At 41.5% G+C, this 25,241-nt stretch overlaps 1 protein-coding gene across 1 annotated transcript in view; it reads left to right on the top strand.

Moving 5' to 3' along the window:
- NOXRED1 (NADP dependent oxidoreductase domain containing 1) overlaps positions 1–25,241 on the top strand; it is a 282,269-nt gene that overhangs the window by 256,194 nt on the left and 834 nt on the right. The window contains exon 8 of the mRNA XM_078659966.1: positions 4,299–4,515. Coding sequence (XP_078516092.1) covers positions 4,299–4,515 — 217 coding nt within the window. The remainder of the gene's footprint in view (positions 1–4,298; positions 4,516–25,241) is intronic.

The following is a 25,241-nucleotide window of genomic DNA, read 5'->3' as shown; positions in this document are numbered from 1 at the left end:
TGCAAGGTAATACGAAAACTTAATTCCTTTCTCTTTTAAATGCAAACTTATTATTTAACAACGAAAAAACATTTGCCACTGTACCTGAGTGACTAAATCAAAGGAAAGATATATTTTCATTTACTACGAGTAAATCCCTTCCGTTTACTCTTCATATACTACGAGTAGATCCCTTCCACCTACCTTTCACGCAAGCATTTGAGTACCTGCTACTCCTTTAGACTTATCCCTTCTGGGATGTACTAAGGCCAAAGTTTCACCAGCGAACCCCTTTGCTATCAATAAAGCTCAGACAAACCTGCTACTCCTTCCGTGTGACCCTTTCTAGGTGATATCACACCAAACATTTTGCTGGCGAACTCTTTGCTATCATTTATTCATACATTCATACAGAAAATCCCTAAATAGTGCTTCCGGTTTTACTTAACCATGCACTTATTTCCTACAGGTAAGTGACCTCACTGCAGCGTGGCTTCCATTTACCACCCACTATTCTCCCCCCGGGGATTCCAGACAAAACATATAACAGGTATGAACAATTTTGGTTAATACATAAAATCAATACAATCAATATTACATTTCAAATATGCAAAATATATTTCCTTAACCAACTAACTAACAACCTATTTTAACTAAACCCTAACCATACTACTAGTACCAAAAGAATATACTGATAGAGCTCGCAGGTCACCCGTCTATATTTTTACCGTACTCACCTGGGCCCATATACAATAAACATATAATTTAATCTGGTAACCTTAGCTTTAATACCAGATATTTTTCCCTACTAGGTCCTGCACCATTAACTTACCAACCCTTGTTGCTGGTACCTGTAAAACTATTGGATCAGGGAATTAGTTTTTAAAATAGGCAGCAAATTTTAACATTGCACTCATATAATACCCACAGACTCAGGAACGTTTTTAATTTTTTATCTAAGTTTCTCAAATGGTCATGATCCAAAGGTTAAACACCAAAAGACTTTCAATTATGAAGATCAGAATCAAAATGTAACTATGCAAAAGATGTATTAAACTAATTTCAATCATTTAGCAATGGGAAGGGTAAAGAAAAAGGAACATGAATTACGATCAAAATGTTTAGGCATTTAACAAAAAGGGAGGGTAAAAAGGGAACATGTCAAATTTTAACAGTAGGACGGGTAAAGAGAAGGAACATGAAATGCAAACATGCAGCAATTAAACATATAGCAATTAGGAAGGGTAAGAGAGGGAACAAATTAATGACGAACCCACATGGATTTTATATTTACCTAGAATGGTGTGAAGAACTAACCCTGACCACAGGTCAGTTTAAAGGACAGAACCCCGAAAGTTGCAGTCGCCAGTAGGCTAGCAGGTGCGGATCAGAATCAGGACCGGTAAAGACTAATTGGATCAGGACAGGACCGCCAAAGGTTAAGACTGGCATCCGCAGTTAAGTTGCAACGCCTGCGCTACTCCCTCTCTGCAGCTAACAGCCAGAACCCCGATTGGGTTATCGATTTCCCCGGCAAAGAACTTCGCCAGCACTTCAGCTTCCAGAACCCCGATTGGGATATCGAATCTTCTGGCAGAGTGCTCCGCAGCCCTCTGCTCTTGGTCACATATTGAGTGCGTTGGGTCAGTGACAGGTCAGCTATTCGGACAAGTCAGACAAATCAACTAGCTAAGCCTACCCTAGTTATACTATTTTCCAGGTCAGTGTACCACCCCTCAATGTTGCAATTGGACAAGGAATGATGAGAGGTCATCACACCATACCAAAATGATACTTTTCTTTTGAATATTCTATTATCGTTCCCGCCCATCAATTTTTATTTTCCCATGTATATTTTATTCCACCCGACAATGAATGTTCTATTATTTGTTACATTTTAGTTCATATTAGAATTCTGCATCCTCCGTAGAGTTCGGGGGGTGAGGTTCCCAGGCGCATCTTAGTGAAGACTGTCGCTGGCACTCATTCAATCCCATGACTCGATGGATTTTAGACTCTGGTGCGCAGACTCAAATGTTCCAATATGGAGTTCAGTGACAGGCATCAGGCCCAAAATTGATTTACATGTAAGAATAGAAAAGAAACAGTTTAAGAACACAGAATAAAAGAATGCACTGTATACCACTTATCTCTACTCTATTCCCATTACTTTATATTTAACTATTGCGTTAAGGTTAAGCAGAACAAACAGCTTAGCAAAAGCAGCAGTGCAAGCTTCATGCATGCTGTAACACAGATCAGCCATTTTAATTCTACGGCGCAGAAGCGAAAGTTTCCCCCCAAAGCAAAGAGTACGTCATGTCACGTGAGTATGACAGACGCATGTGCAGTAGAAAATCCCGCGTAGCACCTGCCATTTTAATGCAAGCGGATTATAGTTAATAAAAGCACATATGCAAGCTTCCCTCGGATGTCGTGTAATGTTATATTAGTAATACAAACATGTTGGTTCGTTTATTAACGTTATGTCGAGAGGACTAAATACAAGCAAGTCGCGTTACGTGCGAAACCTTGCTCCATCAAGCCTATAGATCTGATCTTGTATCTACTACAAATAGGAGTTAGGCTGGAATACAAACATAGTACAAGATTTACAGCTGGGATATTGTGCAATGCATTGACAAAGTAAAATGGCTGCAGTGAGATATTATTCCCAGGTTGAGACATTTGTAGCCTTGTGTCCCGGAACAAAATGTACTATTTCAAATATTTGTGTAATTCTGGTCTGCTCTTCGCCAGCACTGCAGTGGGTAGTCAGGTCTCATTGGGAGTCATCTTTGATGCAGGAAGTATCTGAAGAAGATTGGGGCACTTTGTAGGAGCATGTTTCTAATAACACAAGAAAAGCGTAGAATATACAAATGTTATATGACTGGTTCTGTACTCCAGCTAAATTGTACGGCATGCATCCCGTGTTACACTTGAAAAGGTGGAGAGGTTATGGAATGCTCGCAGACTTTTTGAAAATTTGGTGGTGGTGCCCCAGGGTGGTCATGTGATCCTAGGAAAGTCTCTGGGCCATAAAGGCTATTTTGGCGTACCCCATCCTCCACCCTCTGAGTAGATCTATTCGATCTCAGGTCTGCGTCGATGAGAGCTTTTGAATTCCTTTCACCTGCAAAGTTGTCAGTAGCCTTCAAATTACAGAAGCCTGATCCTACATCATTAAGCAAATGTCAATGGTGATCATTAAATATTCTTGCTTTGGAATATCTTACCTTTAATTTACTTTCAGCTCACACAGCGAAAATTCCACGATTTACATCACCTAGAAACCATGAATCGATGAGTTGTGAAAGGGAATCTCATTCCCTATTGGACTGATGGTGTTAGCACTATTTTCTTGAACTATGAAGTACATTTGAGGCAAAAGGGTGAATACCGATTTGGTGTATATTTATTTGTAATGGATTTGGGGAGTCTTTCTATGAGCTCTTTGATTTTTTTGTAGGATAAGGAAGGTGAACATTGACCACTGTTTAATTGGACCGGGTATGCTTTTGGGATTCGTTGGTTATTTGTTAGTTTGAGGTAGGCCCTGACCGATTGTTTCTATGATTAATCTGTACATGGTCTTGTTGGACCATTTTGCAATTTGAATATGCACTGTTGTGGCTTGCCTCTAAGGTAAAACTTAAATAGAACTATTTTGTCTGACAATGCTGAGGGAAATAGGTTGCGTAAAACACACAGTGAATGAATTATGGGGTGTATTTACTGGCAACTTTAAAACTATTACACTGCATGGAACTCCCAGAAATGGCCTCAAAACACCCACCGTAAGCGTGAAAAATCCAAATAAATGCATTTGTCTTTTAAAGGCCTTCATGTGAATGGTGAGGATGTAGATTACTAAATGCTGAATCTCATATTTATAATCTCTAGTACAAGGCTATTTTGTTGATGCCTTGTGGGAGCCATTTATCTTTTCACAATGTCACTCCCTCTGTGATGTGGCTCAGCTGTGGACCCCTTAATGCACTGAAAAGAGAGAGTCGTGCCATGGAGCAATGTAGGGACAAAGTGCCAAATCATGCTGTGTTAGTGCAAATGCAGCACTATTAAGTTGTTGAACTCGGAGGTTGACAAATATGCAGTTCACTCTTGAAAGTAGGGTAACGTGAAATATATGTCTAAAAAACTTCACACGAGTGGCAGTTCCTATGAGAAATGTGAAGTTTTGGAGTATGGTCTTTGCCCTGAAATTGAATATGATAGGAATGTGTTGTTAACTGCACTATCTACCCTGTCGCTTTGATGCCATTCTGAAAACCCTATTGTCTCTAACTTCTGCCTAGGTGGGATCACAGTGAATGCCACATGGTTCGAGTCTGTGGCATATGCTGCCCTGAACTGCTGCAAAGCTTGGAGCCTAACCCACAGGGAGTCTCTTGAGGTCCTTAATGATGTGATCATGCGACCGCTGGCACGGAACCAGGAACAGACAGCCTACCCACTGTTTGAGCGCGAGAACTTCATCAACAAGACCTTTGCTTCCTCTATGGCTGAAGATGAGTAAGTTTACAGTCCAATTGGAAGTGCATGGGTAGGGACCCTACGCGTGGATCACTGCATTGTATTTATTGTACCTGTGGTATCATTTGTTTTCCTTTTATGGAATTCTCTCAGCTTTGTATAAACAGTTAAACACCACTCTACATGTGTGAGAACTCGGAACTCATTATTAAATTTCCTACAGTTCCATTTTGGAATGGATTTGAAACAGAAAATGAGTAGAGAGGAGGCAAAGTTTTCGGTGTCTTCTGTTTTAAAATAGCCATTAAAAAATATGTGAACTAAGGTACATTAGACTGACATTTTAAAAGTGAAATGCAATAAAAAAGAGAAAATAAAGCATGAAATAGTGCTTCCTTCACAGGCTTCTCCTTTACGAATTTCAACAGCTGAAGCTGCCCGTTCATGCGTAGCAGGGTCTGTGAAGCAGTTCGTTTTTCCACTCACTTAGCATGGAATCCCTGCACATGGGTGTTTTTGGACAGAAATCTCTTTTTCTAACAGGACTCATGTCTTTCTTCGTGGTTATAGGGCATTTCTTTCTTTGTCACATATCTTTTTTCAGGTGGGAGTCATGTGTCCATCATTTTTGTTCAGCTGTTTTCACAACATTCCCTCCTTTCAGTGACAATGTAATTCTTTAACAAGTGCCCGTACAGTGGTGGAAAATGTCCAAGGAGAATGACCACAAGGTGTGCTTGGTCTACTACTAACTTCTCACACCATTTATGGATGCAACATTTGCCACAGGATATCCTAAAGAAGGCGGACAGGGATTGGTTTTGGCTTAAAACCCTGTGTGGAATGGATGGAAAATTCAGATTTGTTGTTGCACGAAGTTTCTTACGAAATAATGGCCTCATTGTAACTCCTGTGCCCTGTAAGAACCTGGCCTGATATGTAGAGGATTCCCTGTGTGTTTCTTTTGCTCATTGTTTCATCATTTGAGGACGAGAACTTAGGAGAGTCTACCTTGGCTTCAAGGACCTTTTTGCATTCAACATTGAGACCACTCTCGACAACATTGCATCACAAGATGTGGTGAAGGATTAGGCCCACCTGACCTTTTCCAGAACCACCAGAGCTCTTCTCTGAGAAGCTAGTGCTGATTCAATCTTGTGAGACACTGTCATATTTATTCCTCTGGATACCACTGCAGCACTACAACCTCCAAATTGTTCGCCTTTCAAGATCATTGTGGTAAGAACCTAGGAATGGCCTCCAAGGAAAGATCACTCGCCTTCCAAAGAAGTTGACAAATTTGCTCCTTAATTTCCAGGACATATATTTCCAGACTATACTCAACAAACCACTATCGAACTGCATTTAGTCTCTGATTCAAGAGACTTCTTTCTCCTGAATCTCCAGATTCCATTCTGTCCCAGTTCCAACCTCTGGCTTGCATTCCAGAAAAATAGGATAATGCTGTTGCACTCTGCAGGGTCTCCGAGAGAGAAGCAAGGAAAATGAAATTTGCTACTTATACTCCTTCCCTACAGACCTTCACAACCTTTGATGAGACTCCAAAACCTAAGCACTATACTAGACAAATTGCTCCTTTGGTTTCTTTTTTCATTGATTTAATTATAGAAAGGTTTCTCATCCCATCTTCTAAATGTCCTGTAAAGAGGCTACAAGAGATCAAGAGTATAAGTATATTTTCTTAAGTTTCTCATTGAAAATCCTATTTCAGATTCTCTAGTGGTGACACTGGTTAAATTGTAATATAACTCCCACGGTTTAATCTCTACAGCTACTGCTGAGCCAACAGCAGGAAGATGGATGTTCTAGGAAACAAATGCCTGATTTAGAGGTTGTGGACAGGGTATTCCATCACGTTTGTGGCATGGTACCCTCTCAACCAAACACTCAGTGTTCCGAGGCCAGTTGGACCATTCATTGTCCAATGACTGTGCCCGCCCTGGCTCCTCTTATGGAAAAATCACTGTGGTGACCCGATGGAGTAGGGACTGTTAGAGTAAGGGTATCAGAACACCTGCCATATTTAGAGCAATGACCTGATGTCCTTTTTTCTGTACGAGATATCCTAAATAAAGCTGAGAGACAGAGATGTTTTTTTGTTCACATCACTGGAAGGAAAGTTTGGGAAATGCAGCCTTTTGGACTGAAATCTTGGTTTACCAGGACTTTTGTTTGCCTTTGTGGTTCTATGGCTCATTCCTGGCAATGATGAACAAAAAAAAATAATGATCCCCATACACTGGGGGATACCTCTTTAACAAAATCATTAGTTTCTTGTTTGTTTTTTCAGAAACTAAACTCCAGCTTTTGGAGTTTGGTGCCCTGCCACCCAAAAATAAGGCAGCGCAGCAAACTTTCAGTGACTTCTGAGGAGCCTACATGGCTCCACTGAAGTCAACGAGATTACAATAGGGCCGGTGGTGATCTTGTAATTTTGTGGGAGGTAGTCTGGCTGGGGTGGTGTAAGGGATGACCGCTGCCATCCTGATGAATGGCGTGCCTCCTGCCAGGGCCTAGATCAGGCACTAAGTGTGCAAGACTTCAGCTATTATTATGAGTCCCACATGCCTCCTGGATTGTTATGACTTAATCTACTTTCTTCTCAGGGAAAAAGGGAAGATTTCCAAGAGATACTAAAGGAAGAGATTATTTTGTCGACCACTTTCATCCGCCCTCTCGAAGACACAGGAGACCTATCTTCAGTCGACTACTGCCATGGACCTTTCCTAATGGCATTTGTCATTGTTGTGTTTCACTGCTGTTTCTCCATACGTTCAACGAAAACTACATGATATTCATATTTCAGGCTCTCTTCTGTCTGGTTTCCTATTAGAGAAATTGAAAGAATGAAAAATGATGTGGAGACTCTCTGCTCTATGGGCTAGATAAAAGAGGAAACGTTCCCAAGGTACAACTCAAAGGATATGGAAAGCAGCCCCTGTTCTCTTACACTCCATTTGAAAAAGCAGTTAGAACAACAAAAGCAGCAACAGATATCCACTTTTCAATGAAATAAGTCCAACAGAGGCAACCAAGCCAGCATACGATGTCTCTGCTATTCTAGTATAAGTGATTAGAGTTCTGGAGGAAGAAAAATTAACCAACCATCACCCGAAATGACAGAGGGTAACCACAGAGAGCTGGGTGCTGGATATTGTAAGGTTTTAGGCTGCTTTATTCCCAAATTGCACCAGATGCTGAAACATTTCCTCGTGACTTCACTGGAAGTGGAAATCCTGAAGAAGAAAATAGTTAAGCTTGTACATGAATGCTGCAGACTTCAAGCATACATATTTTCATGCTTCAGTCTGCACAAGGGACAGATGTTTCCTGCATTTTTGGATTGGAACCAAGTACTTTGAATACAGAATGTTTCTATTTAGCCTGACCTCAGCCCATCAGGCTTTCAACACATGAATTAACCTTGGCACAAATTAATTTCCATCTCGCTTTCCTTGAAAAATGCACAGACTTTGGCAATACTTGATGCTGTCAGTAAGACCGTCTACAAGATGTAGGGCTCCACATAAATGCAGGCAAGTGTTCTTTCTCTCCGCTGCACATTATCCAATAGGTAGGAATTCTGGACAAAAAAAGAAAAACATTTACGGCCTTCAGTCTACTTATCAACACATAGTCAGAGGGGTCTGGAGGGTGGAATGAGAATGATTAGGAGATATCTTTATATTCAGTCAGAGACATAAACATTAATAGCTTCTTCCAGGACTATCCACAAATGTCCCTTTTAGAACCTCTCAACCCTCTAATTGCAGAAGCTCATAACAATAATAAGTAATTTAGCAATCACAATGTGTAAAAACTATACAATAGTGCGCATGCAAAAAATGCATAGCGGTCAAACATAGAATATAAAATCAGAATATGCCTTAAACTGCTTCTTCATATAACTAAAAGAACACATTTACTCACAAATTCCCTTCATCTCAAAGGTGGACTTGCCCCTCACCTTTTCAGCCATGCCCCTAGCAACCCCTTCTGCATCACCACTACTAGATCGCTCTTCAGCATGAGGGGGGTACAACACTAGATCTTACCTCAAGAGCCTCATAAATCTTGTCCAACATGGACATACACTTTACACCTGCCTCGAAATATCAGTGCCATGTGTTTTCCATTCACTTGCACACAGGCATATTTCACCCTCAATTTTCACACATACATACTTCACCCCCTCATATAGAACAACCTATGTTTCCAACACCTTTGGCCATCAGTCACCAAGTTACAATTCCTCATTATCATGATAAATTTGTTTGCTAAAACACTAGAGGATCTTTACTAGTTTGCCTGGTAAATACCCAAACTTAACACAATCATACACCAACAGAGGCTTATGCTTAACCAACATGGGAAATAGCTTTTGTCATAGATAGGGGTGTGATGTATTCTTATAGGTTCTGTATCGATCCCCCTATTCCTGACCCTGTTCTGGTTAACAAGTTAACTAGCAGCCATCCCATGATGCAGAAACTGTTATCTGATGAAGCCACACCACGGCACAGGAACGTGTTATCTGATTAGGTCATAACGCTTGCCATCTAATTAGACAAGCAATATTCCTCCAGCCCCTGATAAGGCATACGGAGTTCTCAAAACAAATCAAACCTATGACAACCTGGGAAAAACCCTGCAGCCATTGTTTTGATTTCACCGAGAACTTCAGCAAAAGAATGTGCTAACGACCAGCTCGTATGACATCCTTATTGACGTATCTATGTCCATCCTTACTTCAATCTCGGCACCTTACAGGTATAAATATTACCGATATTGCCTTAAGCAAACACACGCGGTGGTGACGAGATCGGAGCAGCCAGACTTGCCGAAGCCCAGAGCAGAGCAGACCCCGCTGGCGCAGACCCGCCTTCCTGACGCGCTGAGAACGAGACGCTGCTTTCTCCTGCCGAGAAATCCAGCTCCGGCGCTTCCGGGTAGCCCTCGCAGGCAGCCTGGAATATCGAGACCAGAGACGAGAGATACCATCACTCATTCATCCTAGATTCCAGGTACAGAACTGAATAACCCCTTGCAGAGACTTCTTGAGTCAGTCACTTGGCAAAACAAACTTAACTTAAACTGCTACTTTCTATTCCCGCCCACGTATTAGGCTTAGGTCAGGTACACTGGGGTAGGCGTAGGTAGAAACACCAGTTGAGTACGATTAGTCAAATATATATGTGTATGTATCTATTTTATCAATTTTAAACCACCTTATGGCTTAGAAACCATATAAATGTTTTTACAGTATTATTTTATACTTCTGCTTGTATTGTATGCACTTTACTTAACCATAAGTATTGCGATAATATCGATCCATTTCTCTTGTATGAGAAAAGAGACTGATCAATAAATACCATCTTTTATTGAACACGCCCGTCTCTTCCTTTTCTCTACAATCTGGTGAGACTAAGAATGCACGTACTGACTGAGTAAAATAAGTTGTCTTTTGTTTTCACACGACTCTAGAGATACACTCTTGATTAGGGGAGAGCAAAGTTGTCATGTTCTATGGTTGTCAGAAACTAAATCCCTTCTTGTCTATCCAGGGAGGTTCAACTCCTCCTTGCCTATTCGAGAAAGTTTCTAGTGAACTCTGAGCTAGCTGGCAAACCCAAAACTTTAAGTCTAATATCGACAATAGAAGACCTAGTTAACGTCTGGTCTAGGCCTATACTATTGAAGGTATTATTCCAATGCGCAGAGCCTATTGGGATAATAGGAACTACACTACATGGCGCCCAAACGTTTGGAAAGGCGATAAAACTAACGCAAGACATTAGAGTAACTCAGTCGTGCTTTTTCACTCAGACCCCTTTTTACCCATAATACTCCAAAGACGTCTGGAGTGGTTGAAAGGTCATAGCCGCCAAACCTCGCAGGAGGAAACTCCTATGTATGGTTCTTGGTTTAGTCAACGTTGAAGGATACACTGTTCCAGAATATTGTGCAACTAATCTCTGTTTCCATAAGAAACCTGATCTGCAAACAAACAAAATAACCTTCCTGACAGTAGAATGTCAGACACTGAAGAAGAAAGAGAGATAGCTAGATTAGCAGCTGAACTCGTAACAGCTGATAATACTATGCAAGAAGCAGACCCGGATTTAATACTCATCCCGGTCAACATAAGGAAATCTATAACTTTAAAACTTATAGAAAATGGACTGACACCTAGAGGTGGCACAGTCATATTCGTAATAGAGGCACACGAATATCGGCAGACAGAGGTATTCTATTCATGGATAAACTTTCCAGCAGCAAACGCTGTAACAAAGCACTTCCACCATTACAAAACAGAGGAACCTCCTGAAGAATACACTCCTTTCGAGGAGGTGGAAGTACCACTTAAATTTCAAGAGCACCTGCTCTTGTTTAATGGCGCCCTAAAACACAACAATCACATCACCAGGCTCGGTCCATTAGGTAGACCAGGAGCAACGTGGCCGGTCCTAGCCGGATACACACCACATCCAGACATCGAAAGAATGTCTGCAGCAGATGTTTTAGTACAACTAAAACAATTAATAAAAGTACATAGACAATTAGTCCAATATGTAATGCGGACTTTAACAATCCAACCAGCAATTAAAATTCCACAGCTGACCCCTCATCAGGGGAACACAAATAAAATTACACCACAGAACATACAGTCCTGCCTAGGTAAGGTACCAGCTAAAAGGGAACAAATACCATTCTGGTTAGCACAAAAAATCACCCAAATAGAGGCGGTGTTTCCAGACACCACTCCTGTGGATAAACACAGGATTCTGACTATCTGTCTTCCAATGGGAATCGCACCACACGTGGAGGACTGTGACACTTGGGGTACAGTCTTTGCTTCCATCTACACAAAAACGCATGGTGTTCCATCCATCTCGGTAATACCAGATGTGCTAAAACAAATTCAAGATGAATACGGTCCAGAACCCGCTTTAACTCTTGGTATGAAATTACTGAAAGACTTCAAGCAGGTCTCGGCTATATTACTAGCCAATATAAAGGGAGAAGCAGCAAACGTGGCGATCCGCCAAAGGTTAAAAGAAACAGATATAGCAGACCAACCAGCTGAAATTGCCAGAATTATAGAAAAATCCTATGAGGAACTGGGTAGAGATAGTTTAGGTGGAATACCAGTAAAACCCCAACTGATTGAAAGTCCTGAAAAAATATTTATTAAAAATAATCTAAACAGCCAAAAGAAGAACTGGGATGGAAACAAACAATCCAATCCAAAAGAAAAGAGATTCCAGTCCAGAGGAAGGTCTCCTCGGCGGAGAGAAAGATCTCCGGACCAAGGACCCAAGTCTCCCCAAAGTGAGCCCTCTGGGAAAAAATACAACCTTAGAAATAGGGATAATATAAAGAAACCGGATAGATATCAAGATTTTGATACACGTCCCTCTCAATCTTTTCAGACTTCCTCGCAGAAATCGGAAAGAAGAGGACGATCGGAACCCAGGGAAGGGCACGTCAAGTCCAAAGACAAGGAACCTGCTCATCCAAATAAGAAATTACAATTTCCAAAAAAGAAGGTAGCCAGTATTAAAGTATTCAACAATGCCGAGAATACTGAGGACACAGCTGAAAAACGGAGAGTGGGCTCAGACAATGCTAGACAGCGCAGCAGAAGTGAGCATAGCTCGCAAAGTCCTTATGAATCATCTGGAGACAGTGGACACGAATGAATACCTTCAAGTGGAAACTGCAGACACCAGAGTTAGCAAACCTCACAAAATATATGAAATAACATTACGTATAGAGGGGGATAAGACTAGAAAAATAAGGGGACTATTTTGGGATAATCTCTCCAAGGGCTATGACATCCTTCTAGCTGAAAAAGACTGGCCACCAGAGTTTGTCAAGGACTGCCCTCATGGCGAAGAAATAATTATGCCTGCCTTCTCAAATCATATCCCAATTCATAAAAAATACACACTTGCTAGAAAGTGGGCAGTAGCTCAAGCTCCTGCTTTATATAAAAATCACGTAGGATGGGATGAGGATTCTCCTCCTCACAAAATCCAGTTAAAAACACAACCTACTGCACAAAGACAGTACCCAATTAAGCAAGAAGCTAAAAAACAGGTAAAAGAAATCCTAGACCAATTAGAATACCAGGGGTTGATTGAAACTTGCACCTCACAAATGAACAACCCTTTGTTTCCTGTCTCCAAACCAGACAATTCATATCGTCTAGTTTTGGATTACAGACACCTTAACTCATGTTGCAAAACTTTTGCAGTGCAAAACTCGCATAGTGCAGCGCTAATGAATAACATAGTGCGCAAAAAATACAAAACAACATTAGACATCTCTAATGGATTCTTCTGTCAAAATATAGTACCAGAGAGCAGATATTTGTCCGCGTTCTCAATAAATGGCGCTCAAAAACAATTCTGTCGGTTACCCCAAGGGTTCAAGAACAGCCCAGGATTATTCTCAGCGAGAGTAACAGAATTATTACAAACATATGATGAAGAGGCATTATCTTATGTCGACGACATATACCTAACAGATGATGACTTGGATACTCACTTGAAGAGAGTGAACACCATAATACTTGGGTTCGCAGCTGAGGGTTACAAATTCAACTTTAAAAAATCTAGAATTGCCCATCTAACAGTCCTGTTCTTAGGATATGAATTATCAAGTGAAGGCAAAAGCCTGGCTGACAATTTCCTAGAGAAATGTGCCGTACTCCAAGCACCTAGAACATTAAAAAACCTACAGTCAATTCTAGGCTTCCTAAATTTCGGAAGAACATACATTGCAAATTACGCAGAAAGGGTCAAACCCCTTTATGATCTAATAAAACCAGATTTAAAAAAAAACAATTGGACTCAAATACACACAGAAATTCTGAGATCCTTACAAACAGACATGTTAATTAAAACAAAATTAGAAACACGTGATAACACACGCAATCTTGTGATTCGAGTCATCCCAGGAAGATGCGGATTCACATACCTGACCTCTAACGAGGGAGAAAAGGTACCAATTGCATTCAAATCACACTTGTACACAGAAGCTGAAAAGAAATTCAGCATTAAAGAAAACATTGTTCATGCAGTTCAAACCGCAATAGCTAGAGAAAAAGATAAAGCTGACGGTAGACGTATCACAGTCAGAACAGCAGAATCAGCCTTTGAGGCATTAACAACACTGTGTAATTTACCAACAACAGCGTTGAATCCGGAATGGATACAATGGGTGAATTCAATTACAACGGACAAAGTAAAATACTACTTTGATCCAGAATTAAAAGAATTGAAAAATCTAGAATATGAAAGAACTCCCTCTGCCAATCGACATTCTGCCCTTACGACATTACGCTTGTGTAATCTATACAGACGGACATTCTCAACCCTCCGTTTGGGGAGAACAAGCATACAACCCCACATGTGAGATTACAAAAGAAGTGTGGCGCGGAGGTAAACTAAGACCTCTATTAACAAAAACACACTCAGTAGAAACTAATTCAGAACAACAGACTGAAATAATAGCATTGAAAATGGCGCTAGATAATGCAGATCGCGAATTCCCGACACTTATAGTGTCCGATTCATATTACTGCGTCAAATCATATAACAACGATTTGCAGACATGGATTCAAAATGGTTACAAAGATGACACAGGTGCAACAATAAAGCAAAAACTGCTTTGGGAACAAATAGTTCTGTTACAAAAAGAACTACCAAAGACTCACGTGATACATACACTGAGTCATCAACGTGATGGCGTTCACGTTGCAGGGAATTCATTGGCTGAGACAGCCACAGCGGTAGCAACTAAATCGGCTTCCGTAGCTAGAAAAAAGCGTACAGTGAAATACATTGACGGTGAAACAGTGCTGGCGGTGAAAACGTCATCAAAAGGCGACTGCTCAGCGCTACCGATAAACTATCCACTCAATTATACATACATAATCGATGCAAACTCCGTCCCTTTTGCTCGAATCCCTGGAGTGGGGGATAGAGTAATTCCAAACAAGGACAGGAGAACGTTGTTAATAGCAGACGCACATATGGGCGAGGGTCTCAGACACCTCAAACTAAAAGATTCTCTGGAAGAATTACAATCAGTGTACTGGTGGCCAGGCAGGAGCCTGCAGCATCACATTTTTGTAAAAAAATGCCCGGACTGCAACAGAGATCGCAGTGGCGAGAGAAACGGTATACTACCGTGGCGTTTCACTCCAGAAAGAATCAACAGTAAAAAGCAAAGCGTCCGATTAACATATACAGGCTAGTTTCCACTTATAATGTAGATCCCCAGCACTCGGCTGACGTCTGGACTGTTATACAAAGATTTGCGAGTCTAAATGGCATATACGCTAGGAGCATGCTACGTTTGACCAATGTTTTCACTGTAGCCCTCAAGCCTGTGGGGAAACATGGCTAAATGAGCATAGCACAGCGGGATTCTTCTCACTTCCTTCCTGAGGGATACGGGATGGTGTAAAGAAAAAACCAAGGCATGAAGCTATCTATAACGGAAGGGATATTAGGTTCGGGAGCTGGGTGGGTTAAACATCTAATAAGTGTCCAACGTAGTCTAAACAACCTGCCAAGAAATTCTCTGAAGGGATTCAGTCCGTACGAATTATTGTTTGGAACTAGGATGTTAGTCTTAGATCTTGACAGTCAGACTTCAGTGGTGAAGGAAAAATGCTTTGATATCAAAGATCGTTTGGCTATTTTGCAGGACTTAAACAAAACAAGAAAAGACCTGAGCAACATAAAATTGAAACAGCAGCCAACAACCACTGAAGAACCACCACCTGTCCCAGCAAGACCTGTCTGGATTCCAAAAGTCGGGGATCTAGTCAGAGAAAAGATCGCGGTAAAGAAGGAATTTGGGCCTTCTTACAGAAAAGCAGTTCCTGTCTTGTCTATCAACGGGACAAGATCAGTTGTACTACCGCCGCTTGCTGGTAAAAAGGAGAACCGAGTTGTATCCATCGACCTGGTAAAACCAAAATCATGTGGCCGATAACAAACAGTAGGCCAAGTGGACTCCCGATAAGTAGCAGAACACCAAGGTTTGCTACAAATACAGAGGTCCAAACTAAGAGGCTAATCACATTCGAAACGCCTACAGAACAACAACAAGGACTATGCAACAATGCATTGGAACTCAGACCTCTAAAAACCCAAATAAAAACATTTAGTAGAGACACACCAACCTACAATGAAGTAACAAATGAATATGCTGAAGCTGCAAGAAACAGTAATCCTGAAGCAATTGGAACAATTGACAGAACTGCATCCGGCTACTTCATAAACTTCGATGATTCCTCTGAAGACCTAAGTGAATCAAAGACACAGCCATCAACAAAAACATTTAAAAATAAAGCTAAGGAACTTTTGAAACACCTGAAAGAAACCTATCTGATTTCTCCATGGATTGAATTTTGGGTGGGCTTTGGTGCATTTATCCTCATACTTTGGCTCATCATGGTACTAACTTTGGGACGCTTCATTGAGGGAAAATATGCTAAAATGGACACAGCAAGTCAGAAAATCAACTTGATCCTCAAGCCACACACATCTTCACACGTCGAGAAAAGAGAACTTTCTTCAGTCAACTTCACAGCCAATCCTATACCAGGTGGGGTAGCATGGGACAATACTGACTACGAAATTTATGGTCCGGTTGAAATCCTGAAATATCCACACCAAATCAAGATCTCGTTAAGTGACTTTGTAAAACCAAGCTCATTTGCTGATGATTGGGACTTTGAAAACATAAATGATATGATGTCTGACTTAGTGATGTCTGCTAAATTTACCAAACATGATTATTTGCAGGGGTCGACAAATTATGATAGTATGTACTGTTACAACCACTATGGTAACCATTTTTTACATAAATCGGTACAACCTAGAAATGTTTTAAATTATAATCAATGGGAACATTGTGCAACACCTCCAAAAGGAAGCTCAAGAACCTTTTACGACAAATATTCATACTTTTCAGGGTTCAACACAAGTAATGCTGAAACATTTTATTTCAAATTGTCAAATAAGACAGGGACAAAGATCATGCTAACAAACACGAAAATGATATATTCAGACTCATTTTTTTAACAAATGAATACTTTTGGTTTTGATTATTGGGACAAAAATGTTGAAGTAAAAAGTGTTTGGGGTACAAAAGAATGGCAAGTACAAGGTATAGAATCATTGTTTAGAGCCTGCATGATCCCAGAACAAATTATATTTTTAAATGACACTGTTCAACAAACCACCTGTCTTGGCTTAGCCAAAATCAAAGACTTAAATAAACCGTCTATTCCAAAGCCAACAATGGACAGCAATAGCTCTACAGATGAAGGGATAGACGTAAACTATGTATTAAACCAAAACAGAACACATCCTGATTGGAAACAATGGTTGATCTGGCCCACAGATACTAATAACTGTCAAGATAGATTCCTGAACAAAACACAGGGGTTCACATTGACCAGGCCAGACCCTAGATATTCCCAAAGACAACACCCAGGGATAATAACCACCTACAGTGTGGGCAAATTATGCCTTCAATGGCTACAAACTTCCACACTGACAGAAATTAAGCAACACCTAACTTTACTTACTGATGGTGCTGACTTGCGTGATTTCATTATGGGACCGCGCAAACAGCGTCAAAAACGCTTCATAGCAGCCTCTGTATACGCAGCTTACAACGAGGCCTGGAAGGTAACTCAAACTGAGACAGCAGAAAGTATACGGGAAATTGACCGTATTAATTTGGAAAAATCACTTTCTGTAGTGGACAATGGGTTAATGACTCTGTCCTCCAGAATTTTTTCTTTGGACAGCATTGTGTCTTCAGCAATCGACATATTATCGCAAGACTTACTGTTGTTACAACACGGTCAGTCTCAATTGCGTTCTATTGTACAGCTTGGCTGGACGTTACAAAATCTGCGTTCAGGCTATGTGCCTTGGCGTTTAATCAACACAACGTCACTATTCAATATCTTTAACCTTACTGATAAACAAATCAGTATGGCACAGAAGGGTGCTGATTATACAATCCTGAGCATTGAGAAACTCGAGAGATTACCAGTGACAATGTCAGAACGACCTGTCAGTGAATGGATAATACATGGGATAATTAATATTCCAATATCAACCTTCAGGTTTCAATACTGCCAAAAATATATACAGGCTGGCATGTACGAAAAATTGGGAAAAGGGTACATTAAGTCTACATGGAATTTGCCCTATTCACATGCATGTGTCAGTAATAAAGGACAGAAAGTGTTTCTTAGTGGCAATAATTGTGCGATGTCACTAAGCGGTACACTTCTGTGTAATGGAATTAGTTTGCATGGAGCCTGTGAAGGGAACTCAAATAACCTTTCATGTCACCAGCTAGGCACACCTGCAACAGAGATAGAACCATTTTTTCAAAGACTCTATAATGGGAGTTAAATTCTAATTGTGGACCGCAGATGCTGTAGTCTTATGCCCGGGACTCCTTATCTCGTAACTACGACTGCGAAGGTCAAGTGCTGTGGACGCTTATTGTTCCCCAGCTCCTTTCCAGACAGGGAGGCAAGGGCATGGCCCAACTTGAAAATTACTTCTATTCGAATAGACACTTTAAGCAGAATGAAAACAGTGCTTCTTCAGACGCCAACCAGGCTCACGTCATCAAAAGAAACGTATGATCTCCTAGTCGCAAGGACGACTGCAGAGATTCACTCATTGTTATCAACTAATTCCCCCATACATTTCGCAGAAATCCTGAATGAAATCTTAAATATTTCTGATACCAGTGGAGTCTCAAAAGTATTTAAGACAGTATTTTCAATGGCATTAACACCATTCAAAGCCATACTGGGTATTTTATCAGATTTCGTCCATTCGATTTTTGGCGGACTTCCCCTCATTTTGGGACTAATTGCAGGAATTCAATTCTTAGTCCTTATATTTCGTTATGGCAAACCGTGTCACAGACAAAACACCTGCGACAAGGGAAGAAACAATCCGAGCCATTGGATACCGGGACCGGATATCAAAAATCCTGGGACTATCCCGGCTTAGAGACCTGAACATGACTTGGTTTCTTTCATTTCGACCAATGTGGCATCGATGTGTTTTACCTGTATTAAGGTGCTTGCTGTGCGGAGAAGAATGCGTGTTGGACACCTGTCTGACGCTACAATCGGATGCGCCTATGGATGCAGAAACATTGTTGGGTCCGATAACGGCTCATGCTTTGTGCTGCCCTCAACGGCTGCCAATCCTGATGATGGCATTCGTGGAGACTTCACCGCTACGATTAAGGGGTAGTGAAGTTCAAGATGAAAGCAGCATCGATCAGGTACGACCTTCTGTCAGCAATACTAATCAAAACGTCAGTGGAGACAATCATGCACACGAATGCATGGTTACACCTTTTTCCGAGTTAGTGGAACTCTCCCAGGAAGCTGTTGACAGCTTTTTCGACAGTCTAAATGATATGATGTTCTCACCAGAGCAGAAATAGAGACTTTTGAGCAAGCTAGCACACGGCGTTCCCAACACCCTGAATTTGGCCTTCAACTTTAATGATAAAATTACATGAACAATTTCCCCTCCAGTTCACGGACAGCAATTTTTTCAGCAGCCCCAAAAATATTTTTATGACTTTTTCGGGACACTTATCATCTGCTTAAAGTAAGAACTATTCTTAGAGAACTAAAATTTCTATTTTTTAGAAACTTTATAGACATTAGCTGCCCGCTAGTATATTCATAATTATTTCTATTCTGTGAAATGGTCTCGAACTTTTTCTTCTGTATTAAGAGCCATTTTCATGTGTAATTCTCATATTCGATTAATAATAATGTATACATATGCGTAATTAATTTAGCATTATTCTACAGCTTGAGTGCATATAGTACATGTGAATATTTTTTTTCCGTATATTACATAATTCGAAATGCATTATATGTATTTTGGGGTGGTAAGGTATACACGATACTCTACAGTATGTTTTACTATGCCTAGATTCGTAAACATGGCCATAGTTAGCGTGGAGTGGGTGTGATGTATTCTTATAGGTTCTGTATCGATCCCCCTATTCCTGACCCTGTTCTGGTTAACAAGTTAACTAGCAGCCATCCCATGATGCAGAAACCGTTATCTGATGAAGCCACACCACGGCACAGGAACGTGTTATCTGATTAGGTCATAACGCTTGCCATCTAATTAGACAAGCAATATTCCTCCAGCCCCTGATAAGGCATACGGAGTTCTCAAACAAATCAAACCTATGACAACCTGGGAAAAACCCTGCGGCCATTGTTTTGATTTCACCGAGAACTTCAGCAAAAGAATGTGCTAACGACCAGCTCGTATGACATCCTTATTGACGTATCTATGTCCATCCTTACGTCAATCTCGGCACCTTACAGGTATAAATATTACCGATATTGCCTTAAGCAAACACACGCGGTGGTGACGAGATCGGAGCAGCCAGACTTGCCGAAGCCCAGAGCAGAGCAGACCCCGCTGGCGCAGCCCCGCCTTCCTGACGCGCTGAGAACGAGACGCTGCTTTCTCCTGCCGAGAAATCCAGCTCCGGCGCATCCGGGTAGCCCTCGCAGGCAGCCTGGAATATCGAGACCAGAGACGAGAGATACCATCCCTCATTCATCCTAGATTCCAGGTACAGAACTGAATAACCCCTTGCAGAGACTTCTTGAGTCAGTCACTTGGCAAAACAAACTTAACTTAAACTGCTACTTTCTATTCCCGCCCACGTATTAGGCTTAGGTCAGGTACACTGGGGTAGGCGTAGGTAGAAACACCAGTTGAGTACGATTAGTCAAATATATATGTGTATGTATCTATTTTATCAATTTTAAACCACCTTATGGCTTAGAAACCATATAAATGTTTTTACAGTATTATTTTATACTTCTGCTTGTATTGTATGCACTTTACTTAACCATAAGTATTGCGATAATATCGATCCATTTCTCTTGTATGAGAAAAGAGACTGATCAATAAATACCATCTTTTATTGAACACGCCCGTCTCTTCCTTTTCTCTACAATCTGGTGAGACTAAGAATGCACGTACTGACTGAGTAAAATAAGTTGTCTTTTGTTTTCACACGACTCTAGAGATACACTCTTGATTAGGGGAGAGCAAAGTTGTCATGTTCTATGGTTGTCAGAAACTAAATCCCTTCTTGTCTATCCAGGGAGGTTCAACTCCTCCTTGCCTATTCGAGAAAGTTTCTAGTGAACTCTGAGCTAGCTGGCAAACCCAAAACTTTAAGTCTAATATCGACAATAGAAGACCTAGTTAACGTCTGGTCTAGGCCTATACTATTGAAGGTATTATTCCAATGCGCAGAGCCTATTGGGATAATAGGAACTACACTACAGGGGTGGGCGGCAAACTCCGCTCCACCGGTTAAGTGCACTGAGTTTTGCAACTCCACACTCTGCTTGGAGTGTGGAGTTCGGCAAAGTTACACCACCCGCCAGGAGAGCGGAGTTTATCAGAGGGGTGGCCAAACTGTCATGCACACTAACCCTTTCTCCACCTAGCTGTGGAGATCCAGCACAGGCTCCCAGTCAATGTCTGAGCGCTGAACCGAGGTGCTCAGAACAATTCCAGCACTGCTCACATCCTGCTGAGCAGCGCTGGTAGCCTGTACAGTGTGTGGCAGTTCCAGGGCCGGACTGGCCGTTGCGGGCACCGGGCAATCCCTCGGTGCGCCGCAATGGTGGGGGCCGGTTTTGGGCCTCTGGGGGCCGTTTTTGTTACAGGGCCGTTTATGCAGCATGGCTGCTAAATCGTCCCTGTAACAAAATCGGCCGAAAACCGGCCCCGGCAAAGAGCTCGGTCGCACCCCCAACCTCCCCGAGGGGGGGCGGCCGAGCACTTTGCCAGGGCCGGTTTTGGTTCCCAGCCCGGCCCTGAGCAGTTCCTGGAAAAAGGCGAGGATTGGGAGGAAGGTGGCGGCCATCAGAGCAGGTAAGTGCTTTATTACTTATTTTTTATTCTGTCTTTTTTTGTGTTCCCCCTCCCACGCCTCACCACTTCACAGTATTAGCAGCCACTACTGCTTATTCTTTCTTGACATGCGAGCAGCAGCACAGGAGTGTCTGTTAAGTTTGGAAGGCAGTCTTTCCAGCGACTGCTTTGTCAAATGGCTGTTTTTGACTCCAATTGTCGTTGCTGTGGGGAAGTACAGCAAATGCGAGCCTGGGAAGAGTTGTGGCAAGCCCCCTTCTGGGTGCCTCACCTCTCTTCCCTTCTTCAGTGTCTGCAGTGATATCCACAGGGCACAAGTCCTAAAAAAAGAAGTGGGGGGACGCTCCAAGTTAGGTGGTGTCACCGGAAGTGACGTCACTACAGGAAGTGAAGTCACGAAAAGTGGCTTGCACCATCAGACTCATTGGCTCCCCTCGCTCACCCCTTAGATGCGATTGCATCAGAGAAGCCAGCGCGTGAGCAGCGTTCTGATCTCGCCCCAGAATTGAAAGAGTTTCCTGAGGCAAATTAATCATGCATTTTAGCGGTACCCCGACTCGAGCCCTGGATACCCCTTTCTCCTTCTGCAGTATGGAAGCGGGCCACGTCAGTGCTCACACTACAGACAGGTAGACGACAGGTGGTGTCACTGCAGAAGCCGAGTCAGCTTTGGCTGTCCCTCCCAGCAGTATGCAGGCCAGGGAGGCTGAGAAATAGGAACTTAATTTGTACGCTAGTAGTAACATTTATGCTACCTCTTCTTACTCCGAGAGTCCGAAGCATCTTCCTGCAGGAGCGAGTGGCCTCAGCAAGTAGCTTTTACCGTCTTTGAAGTACTATGCAAGCTCGAACACCGGAGTTCCTAAGTGCGGCAGGCTGGTCTTCGTCTGTTCTTAAGTGATGCCTTCCCCACCGGTGGCTCACTCTTTGAGGTGTCCGCGCCGGAGAATCCTTATTTTTATGATGTATTTTTTCACTTTGTTTAGACTGGTTTTGCAGTGCTTCGGGGAGCAGCAAAGATGGGGCGGGTGATAATTTAATATAATATAACCCTGGCTTGTGCCTTTTCAGGGATGCACTCAACTTGTATACATTATAATAACCATGGTGTAGCCTCTGTAGATAGAATCCTACCCGTCAGAGCAATCTTGAGGCGTTCCTGCCATCTTGTGGACAAGAGTGGCTGTACTACACATTTTACTAGTAAACGCAGCGAATCATGCTGCAAAATCTGTGCTTTAGCTACCTAGCTTTAGCTGAATATGGTTTCCTCGCCCCACACCTGCTAGGATTCAAAGGCATTTGGCGGAGTTTCCAGGTTACTCTGCGAACCTCTGTGTGCTCTGTCCAGGAGAATGGATCTGTGACTGTAAACATGCGGGTTAGAAGCGGTGTGTTGTAGGCGTCCCTTTCAAATTGTTATTAGGTACCAGATGTATCAATGGTTTGACACCATAATTTCATTACAAGCCATTCGAAAATGTACTGACTTCCAAGTTGGGTTGGTATTTTATTCGCAGAGGCCACCCAAACAGTCAGTATGAACAACAGTGGGCAAGCCACTACCCCCTGCCCTCGAGCAGGACCACCCACCCCCAACCAGGCACTTCTGCTTTCTCGCTGTGCGAGAAGGCAGAAACATAAATGGTAGTTATTACCATTTATGTTTCTACCTTCTCGCGCTGCGAGAAAGCAGTGGGGCCACACCCTCATGCCCCAATGGGGGAGCTGCCACTGGTAACCAATAATATCCCAGGAGACTGGGCATGAAACTGTAAGCATTAAAGTAGTTCCCAAAGGAATAATTTAGGAAAGAAAATGAATACATACAGGAATGTTGGTACCATATGTATCTAACCCATTCAACTCAATTGATCATCCTCAAGAGAGGATACATAAGTATAAATATAAATAAACATACACTGTAAAAATCAACACCAAATATGTGCAATTAATTTTGATTAAATGTTTTTTTAATACTAAATTAGAGACACTGCTGGTGGCTATGTATACAGGGTCAGAACAATCACACTCACTTGTGTCTGCCATGCTGTTATTATGTTCAAAGTCCATAGCTATATAAGTATCATCAATCAGTGAAACTTCCACTTGGCCATAGATAAAGTGTCCATCAAAGTATCATACACTTAATGAAGGAGGTACTGTGAAAAAATGTGTGGTCCATTGCAGAATATTGTCGACATTTAGGTCTTGAAAGTCAACAGTACGTGAGAATAATTGTCGGCATTTAAGTCTTGAAGGTCAACAGACAGTCTTACTTATGACAAAAGTATGAAATAAACAAAAGAAGTGCAAATGGCGCTACTATGTTAGCCTAAAGACTTATCTCAAAACATCCGAATCAAACGCAATGTTTATGTGTTTCTTATTTACTTTTATTTTATTGACTTCATCATTTTATATTCTAAACTTTTCTATTTAGTATTTTTCATTTTTTCAATGTTATATTTGTTAAGACCTTATGTACACAACAAAAAAACAAATCACCACAATTACTATTTACAACATTACATTTCAAAAATTCATCATTCAGACTTTCAGACATACATCTCTCATACCATTACAAACAACAAAGAATAAGAAATATTAAATGAGCGTTGGAATAGACAATAATCACAACAAAGCCATTGCATAATTCATGTTTTCAACAACAAAAACATATTTTAGATTCCAATTTTAAGTGACTTTCTGTATTTAGGCTTGTAAACTGTCTACGCGTTTCGAACTCGCGTTACTTAGGAGTTCTCATCAGGACCAAAAAATCTCTTTATCCACAAGAAAAATGAGGTACCCGTATGGGTGAGTGCATGACTGTATGAGTGAGTGAATGGCTTTCTGAGTAGGTGTATGGGAAGGGAGTGGCTGTATGGGTGAGTGAGTGGGGTTGTGAGTGGCTCCATGGATCAGTGAATGGGTGTGTGAGTAGGTGTAAGAGTGGTTGTGCAGGTTTGTTGGTGGAAGTATGAGTGGTTCTGTGGTGATGTATCAGTGATGTCATTTGAGATGTCACTGAACATGTCATGAGTGATGTAATATGCAAGGTCATAAGCAGTGCATTATGGGGACATAGGTTATAGTTAGGTCAGGTAACTATAACTGCTGAATTTCACTGGTTGTGTATGAGTAAAATCTGAGCCTAACTATAACGTCCCTGTAACCTTTTTTCAAAATAAATAAATAAATAAATAATACCAATGAAAATACTCCAAGCCTGCCAAGGATCGGAATGAAGAAAACCTGCACTGCAAGGGTTGTTCAAGCTGTGTTGATTTGCTTTTCAGCGTTCTGAGACACCTTTGTAACACTCTGACCACAGTGCTAGTATGTGCAGTAAATTTAGACAAATGCCCACAATAGATATGGAGGAGATACTTGCCAGTAGTATGTATTCATATTGTTTTGTTAATTGTTATTTCGGAAGCCTTTAGCACTTAACATTTAAAGTGTTTGTAGTGAGCACATGCCTTTGGAAAGTCTATAATGCTATATCAACTCTGATTGCACAAGTGTGAATCATCTGAAGATGCTGCACCCCTCTGATGTCAAATCCCTTCGATATGCACAGGACGGCGGAGCAGACTTTACCAACCGGTTGGGTAAAACTGACATCCAGAACGACAGTCAGTGTTATACCCTAAAAGCTCGGCATCTCCTTCAGTGCCTATTATAAGTGTTTAGCAATTCATATTAATTGCTTCACGCAGTACGTTTAATTAT

This window comes from Lissotriton helveticus, chromosome 9 (genome assembly GCF_964261635.1).
Source record: "Lissotriton helveticus chromosome 9, aLisHel1.1, whole genome shotgun sequence".
NCBI lineage: Eukaryota > Metazoa > Chordata > Amphibia > Caudata > Salamandridae > Lissotriton > Lissotriton helveticus.
This window is presented reverse-complemented; position numbering and strand designations above follow the sequence as displayed.